At 37.9% G+C, this 7758-nt stretch overlaps 1 protein-coding gene across 3 annotated transcripts in view; it reads left to right on the top strand.

Moving 5' to 3' along the window:
* Positions 1 to 6571, top strand: part of LOC110173254 (R3H domain-containing protein 1-like) — a 153935-nt gene extending 147364 nt beyond the window's left edge. For 2 of the 3 annotated variants that reach the window (XM_055163504.1, XM_055163511.1), the window contains exons 22-23: positions 563 to 634; positions 5686 to 6571. In XM_055163504.1, the coding sequence (XP_055019479.1) occupies positions 563 to 634; positions 5686 to 5688 (75 nt within the window). In that variant the 3' untranslated portion in view covers positions 5689 to 6571. Of the gene's footprint in view, positions 1 to 562; positions 635 to 5685 lie in introns of those variants that run through there. The other variant, XR_008633441.1, reaches the window with a different exon arrangement.
* The last annotated feature ends 1187 nt before the right edge of the window (positions 6572 to 7758 follow it).

Raw genomic sequence — 7758 nt, forward strand, 5'->3', positions numbered from 1 at the left:
AACCAGGACTAAATCAGGAATAAAAAAGGACTAAACAAGGACTAAAACAGGACTAAACCAGGGCCAAACCAAGACTAAACCAGAAGTAAATCAGGACTAAACCAAAAGTAAATCAGGATTAAATCAGGACTAAATCAGGACTAAACCAGGACTACACCAGGATTAAAACAGAACTAAACCAGGGCTAAAACAAAGGACAGAAGTAAATGAGGACTAAACCAGGACTAAACCAGCGTTAAACCACACCAGATAAAACCAGGAGAAAGTTTCTATGACATTTTTTTCTGTACTATGTAACTTTTCTAGTGGACCCACGGTTTCCACAGTCTCCATGGAGATCTGCCTGGAATCTTCCACAGTGTAATATTATAGATTGATAGTATAAATTATTATGGTATAACTTTATATAAAGAAATGTGTCTATCTTACATTTATTCAAAGACAGATGTAGTATAAACCAGAGCTTTCAGGACTCACACAGTAGGACTTGTACCACATTTTAAAACCACTGTTCTTAAATATATCATCATTTAGTTTTGTTGTCTTGTCTTTTTCTGCACAGGCTCCTCTGGGCGTGTGGCGCAGCGGTCACGGGAGAAGAGCCAACCGCAAACCTGTGTCCACAGACCTGAGTGTACGTCTCTCTAACATAAACACACACAATATATATCTAATACAGTCTCATTTAAAGGGCCCACCTCATGCAAAATAACTCTTTTCACATTGTATCTTCTGCACATAAACAAGCACAGTTTGGGTTTTGGAACATCCATTACACAATAGTTATGAAATCTTACTGATTTCTTGGAGACAGTCACAGAGCAGGAACTATGAAAGACCGACTATTGTTCCTCCCCCCGCCCGTCCTGAGAAAGCACAGGCTCCTCCCTCCAAACGTGACGTAGACTCTGAGTGAGCCGCCCTTCCTCCGCCGTCTCAGGGAGGGAGGGGGAGACAGACGTGCACCCTGATAGAGGTAGAAATAAACTTTGATTCATCATGGAGATACAGCGCGTTCAGCCGCATGTGTTGGACCCAGAATCAGACGAGGACTTGGAGGAGCACGAAGCTCAAGCACCGCGTCCACATCAGCTGAACATTACTGATTGGTAAATTATTAATATACGCTAGTAGATAAACTTATTATATCGTGTTCACCAGCAGGGTGGAAACGAAGCACTTTCTGCTACGTCAAACGCGTCATCGTTGTAGCAGCTTTAGTTTGTTGTCACGTGGGAGAGTGGCAGAAATAAACGCCGAGTTTAATTTAAAAATTTGTTTTAAAAAAAGCTGAATCAATCTAAAAACCACTTTGGCGACATATACAAGGCCCACACACACTCTTAGAAGGTTGAAAGCTCTGAAAAGTTGATTTTGCATGAGATGGGCCCTTTCATCTCATTTAAACAAACTTTACTGGTATAAAACTGTTTTCGCATGATAATGAACTAAGATAGTAAAAGAAATAAAAGCCCAAACTTGAGCATAGGTCACGTAAACAGACCAACATTTGTAATCAATTCAAATTTTATGAATCAAAGAATCAAAGTAGTTCAAGCCATAAAAAAGCAGCTTATTTTACTATATTTTTTTGGAGTTGAGATGAACTAAAAAAAGTTTATTAAGCACAAAGTTCGGGGTTTTGCACTGTGCCACTTACTTCTTACTTAGGATTTTTCAAAACATCTAATCCAACTTTATTTGTACAGCGCATTTTACCCACACAAAGTCTCCAAAGTGCTGCCCAGAGTCGGCACGAAATAAATCAACACTTTAAATCAAATAAAGCATAAAATAAATAAAAAAAGCAAGTCAATAAAAAATATAAAAAATACTAAAAATAGCAAATAAAATAAATAAAAGACAATGAGGGGACCACACAGATCTCACGCCGTGTTAAAATTAATCTAAAGTTCATTTGCACTGTGTGACTTTTCTGTGCTGCGTCTGCCACTTATTTCTCAACACCTCCATGGAGACGAACCAAAAAGCTCCACAACGCAGCTTTAATTTAATATTTGAGTATATTCAAGTCGGTTTTACGTGTAAAATAATCAGTAATAACGTGAGATCGAGGTTTGACGATGAACTCTTTTGTTCAAATGTGAAATCCATTATTCAAAGTGTCCATTAATATCCATGTTACTCATAATTAAATCATTACAGCGGATTAAAGGAGGAGAGTTTGATAAGGATTCGTAAAAAAAAAGACGAGAATATGAGCGCCGTTTTATTGTGGAAATCTGCACGCTGAAGAAAGACGGAGAGAATAAAGAGACAAAGAAAGAGAGAGATAAAGAAGAGAGAATGAATTAAAGGAAGAGGAAGATGACGAAGAGAGAAGGTGAGTAGCGAGATCGAAAACAGGGAGAGAGGAGGTAGAAAGGAAGGAGAAGAGGAAGAGAAAGATAAATAAATGAGAGAAAAGGGTGGAAGGAGAAGAGAGAAAAAGGAATAGGTACAGACAGCGGGAGATTGAGGAGTGTGGAAAAAAAAAAAGAAGAGAAACGGAGTGAGGACGAGAGAGAGAAATAGATGCAGAGAGGACGGATTAGAGAGAAAGAAAGAGGGAGGGAGAGATGAAGAAATATGGAAATGGAGGGATAGAAAGAAGTGAGGAGAGAGAGAGAGAAGAGTGAAAATGAGGTTGTGGGAGGAGGTGTGAGTTTGTGACATGTAAGCAAAATAATTTCACAGACGACGCAGAATTCACACCTGGAACTGCTCCACTCTCTTTCTCTCTCTCTCTCTCCATCTTTCTCTCCCTTTTTCCTCAGTGTGCTGATTATCTCAAATAGCACCTCTCTCCATCCCTCTTTTCTCACTCTTATTTTTCTTCTCCGTCTCTTTCTCTCACTGTCCTAATAATTTCAACTAGCACCTCTCGCTTTCTCTCTCTTTCCCTCCCTCCCTCTTTCTGTCAATGCACTAAATATTCCAAATAGCTTCTCTCTCTCCCTCTCTCTGTCTCTTCCCCTCTCCCTCCATCTCTCAATGCGTTGATCATTTCAGATAGTCTCTCTTTCTTTCCTCCTCTCACTTTACCCCTGTCTCCCTCACCTCTCTCCCTGTCTCTGTCTCTCTCTTTTCCTATCTCCTTTTGTCGCTCTTTCTTCTCCTCTGTCCCCTCTCTCTCTCTCTCTTCCTCTCTCTCCCTGTCTCTCTTTTCCTCTGTCTCTCTCCCTGTCTCCCTCTCTCTCTTTTCCTCTCTCCCTTGTTTCGCTCTCTCTCTTTTCCTTTGTCTCTTTTCCTCTCCCTGTCTCTCTTTTCCTCTCTCCCTCTCTCTCTTCTTCTCTCATCCTCTCTCTCCCTCTCTCTCTTTTCCTCTCACTCTCTCTCTTCCTGTCTCTCTCTCTCTCCTCTCCTCTCTCCCTCTGTCACTCTCTCTCTTTTCCTCTGTCCCTCTCTCTGTCTTCTGCTCTCATCCCCTGTCTCTTTTCCTCTCTCTTCTCTCTCCCTGTCGTTCTTTTCCACTCTCCTTCCCTGTTTTCCTCTCTCGCTTTTCCTCTTTCCTCCCTCTCTCTCTCCCTCTTTTCCTCTCTCCCTTCCTCGCTCTTTCTCTTTTCCTCTGTCCATTTCTCTCTTCTTCTCTCATCTCCTGTTTCTTTTCCTTCCCCTCTCTTTTGTCTCTCTTTTCCTCTTTCTCTCTCCCTGTCTCCCTCTCTTGCTTCCTCTGTCCCTCTCTCTCTCTTCTTCTCTCATCCCGTCTCTTTTCCTCTCTCTCTTCTCTCTCCCTGCCTCTCTTTTTCCTCTCTATCTCCCTCTGTCTCTCTCTCGCTTTTCCCTCTTTCTCTTTCCTCTATCTCTTCCTCTCACTTTTCCTCTCTCCCTCTGTCTTTTCCCCTCTCTCTTCTTCTCTCTCCATGTCTCTCTTTTCCTCTCTTTCTGTCTCACCCTATCTTCCTCTCTCTCTCTCTCTCTCTCTCCTTCTCTTCCTCTCTCTCTGTCTCTTTCACTTTCTCCTCCACTCGTTTGTCTTTTATTCACTCTCTTCTGTCGACAATTTCAGTCAAAATTCATCCATCTCCTCTGTCTGTGTATTCATATATTCCAGTTCAAAGTTCACGTCTGCAGCCCCTGATTCTATTTAGAAGCGATTTCAACGTTTAATTTTGGTTTAAATTTTGGACCGGAGTCAAATTTTCAGCGTTCGTTCTTTAAAAATCTTTTGCGAGACTGAAAAATAGTCGTAAAAATGAAAGAATGAACCTTGACATGGTGCTGTAAATCTGTCAGCCAAATCCAAAATTACTTCTTATTTAGAAACTTATTTTTGTTGCTATTTTAAAGGTGCATTACGTAACATTTCTAGTGCAGTGTCCATGGAAATGCTGCAGCTTTGTCTAGAAAGTTCAACAGTACAGATTCAACCCATCTATCGCCATGGAGACGAGCAGGATCTGCGGAGAGGCGCCTCTACTCGCAGAAGGAATTATTGTATTTTTGAGCTTTAGAAACACTCGTAATGAGTAAATACCAGCTGGAAATGTTTACGGAACATTCTAGGCAAAGCAATAACATCACCATGGCGACAAGTAGCACAGAAAACCACCAGAAAAGTAACGCAGTGCACCTTTAAGATCGATAAATACATACTTTAGTTAAAATTTTATTGTCTTTAGATAACTCACTGAGAAAAAAGTATTACAAGATTTACAGATTTTACAATATCAGAAATTATTTTACATTTTAAAGCTGCACTGCGTAACTTTTCTGGTTGAGTACTTTCCTACCTGCTTGTCTCCATTGTTTTTATTATTATCAATATTTATAATTCTATTTCTTCGTATTAAAATTGAAAATTGAGTGTGAAATTTTAGCATCATGACAACACTTTTATCTCTCGAGCTCTTCTCGCTAGACTTAAAGCTGCACTGTGGAACTTTTTTTCGTCGAGGATCCGCCACCTGCTTGTTTGTTTATCTAAGATTTATTTAGGATTTTTCAAAATATCCAATCCAATCCGATCCAGCTTTATTTGTACAGCGCATTTTACCAACGCAAAGTCTCCAAAGTGCTGCACAAAGTAGGCACAAAATAAATCAACAAATTAAATCATATAAAGCATAAAATAAATAAATAAACAGGTCAATAAAAAACATAAAAAATACTAAAAATAGCAAATAAAATAAATAAAATACAGTCAGAGGGCCACACAATTCTCACGGCGTGTTAAAATTAAAAATAATTTACATAGAGATGTGCGAATATACAATATAACAGCTTATTATGGACACATCTTTAAAAAAAAAAGAGAAACTAAAAAAGCAAAAATGCACAAATACACACACACACAAAAAACACATGCTTGTTTCCATGGATACGTCATTGCTCTGCCTGGAATGTTCCACAGTGTGTCATTAAACAGCTTTACATTACATATATTCAATTATAGGTGGTTTTATAGCTCAAACATACATAGAAAAACAGACATTCTGACTGTGAGCGGGGTCGCCTCTCCACAGATCTGACCTGTAATTATTCGTCTGGTTTGGTCTCCATGAAGACTGAAATGTTTAATGCCATACTGTGGAACATTCCAGACAGGAGAAAAGCATTTGATGGACACAATCCAACTTAAACCATTCACAGTTGCCGTTTTCAAATCCTCTTTTTAGCTTTGTTTTGCTTGTTTTTCTCGTTTATTTACTTAATTTTTTTCCATGTTTTTCCTCTTTCCTGCAGTGAAAACCGAAGCTGTGGAGACGTCGAGATTTCTCCACCAAAATAAACCCAAATCTCGGCGAAGAACTACACCTACAATCAAAAAAAAAAAACATTCAAACTACTAAAGGACGGTGCGAAGAGGACTATTTAAAGCTGCTACTACTTCACAAATGTTTACCTTTAATTTATTTTTTATTTTTCTCAAATCCGAGCAGTTTCCAACACGGCCGCCGCAGCGTTACGGGATTAAATTACAATTACTTAATGCCTATAAGGTTTTGTGTTGCCATAGCAGCATTAAGGAGGTTTCGAAAAGTTGCCATTGTTAAAACCAAGTGTAATATTTTTGCATTTAAATTTCTACATATCTCTAATATATATATTGTTATAAAAATTGTGCTTCTCAGTTTTATTTTTTTTTTGTCTTCATTAACCTGGAAATTATAGAAGATTGTAAAGGTTCATGTCACCAGTTTTCACGACCGTAAAAAGGCCCATAACGTACAATAGATTTAAATAGAAATACTAGCTTAAATATACCGTCATTTTACGCACTTCGAATGTTGTTTTTGCACTGATTTGATGGAGGTTTGTTGCACTCATCCGAATTTTTTATATTTAAATTAAAATGTTTATATATGCACAACAAAAATGCAATCTTATGTGGCTTTGTTTTCTTTTTTTTTTTTTTTTTTTTTTTTTTTGGGAGAATTATGAGAGGTGCTCCGTATCTGGTGTGACTTCTTTCTGTCTGATGTCAATAAATGTTTTCACCACTCGTGTTGACATAAATTTAATATAAAAGAATCAAAAATATTACAGGATAAATTAGTTTTGGAGTTAATTGTTTTAAGAAGAGACGCTAATTAAAATCTTGACACGTTTAAAGTGATAATGTTGCAGTAAGCGGTGAGACAGAGACCCCTACTGGTGGAAAACTGGTAATACACTTTCACATCTTTTTTATTAGGCCTACACAAAATATTATATTAAATTATTATTTTTTAAATATTATATAGATTACTTGGCTAAATTATTAAACGTTAATGCTGGGAAACATGTATTGTATTTAACTTTATTTAACACTGGTTTCCTGGTTTAGTTCTGGTTTAATCCTTATTTAATCTTGGTTTATTTTGGGTTTAGACCTAGTGTAGCCCTGGTCTAGTTCTGGTCTAGCACTGGTTTAGTCCTGGTTTAGTTTTGCTTTTGTTCTGGTTTAGTCCTAGTGTAATCCTGGTCTAGTCCTGATTTATTCCTGGATTAGTCCTAGTTTAATCCTGATTTAGTCTTGGTTTTTTCCTAGTTTAGTCCTGGTCTAATCCTGATTTAGACCTGGTTTAGTCCTAGTTTAGACCTGGTCTAGTTCTGGTTTATCACCCAATTTAGTCCTGGTCTAGTCATCATTTAGTACTGGTTTAGTTCTGGTTTAGTTCTTTCCTGAATTAGCCCTAATTTAGTCCTGGTTTAATCCTAGTTTAGTCCTGGTCTAGTTCTGGTCTGGTACTGGTTTAGTCCTGGTCTAGTAATTGTTTAGTACTGGTTTAGTTCTGGTTTAGTCCTCTTCTAGTCCTGATTTAGGCCTAATTTAGTCCTGGTTTAGTTCTGGTCTGGTACTGGTTTAGTCTTGGTATAGTGCTGTCCTGTTTTAGTCTTAGTTTAGCTCTCGTCTAGTCCTGGTCTACTCCTGATTTAGCCCTAATTTAGTCCTGATTTAGTCCTAGGTTAGTCCAGGTCTAGTCCTGATCTAGTCCTGGTTCAGGAGGTCTAAACTAGACTCATTTTAAACTGTATTTTTAATGTCTTTTGCCTTTAGTGTTATAATATTAACATAAGCTTCAATCACAATGCAGGATTTGAATGAAAAACGTGAAAAAACAAAAATATACAAATGTACAAACTCTACTTCAGGACTTAACAAAAATATTAAAACATATTTCTCTCCAATTTACCAGCGCTCTGTGAAATGAAGAGTCAAAGTTTTCTAATAATCTGACAATTAAATTCTTACTTCGTGGATCTGCAGTAGGCTACCTCAATCTAAATGACTGTTGGACTTAAAGACGCACTACGAAACTTTTCTGGCACAGG

This window comes from Boleophthalmus pectinirostris, unplaced genomic scaffold (genome assembly GCF_026225935.1).
Source record: "Boleophthalmus pectinirostris isolate CB_2022bp ecotype Guang Dong unplaced genomic scaffold, ASM2622593v1 HiC_scaffold_11, whole genome shotgun sequence".
NCBI lineage: Eukaryota > Metazoa > Chordata > Actinopteri > Gobiiformes > Gobiidae > Boleophthalmus > Boleophthalmus pectinirostris.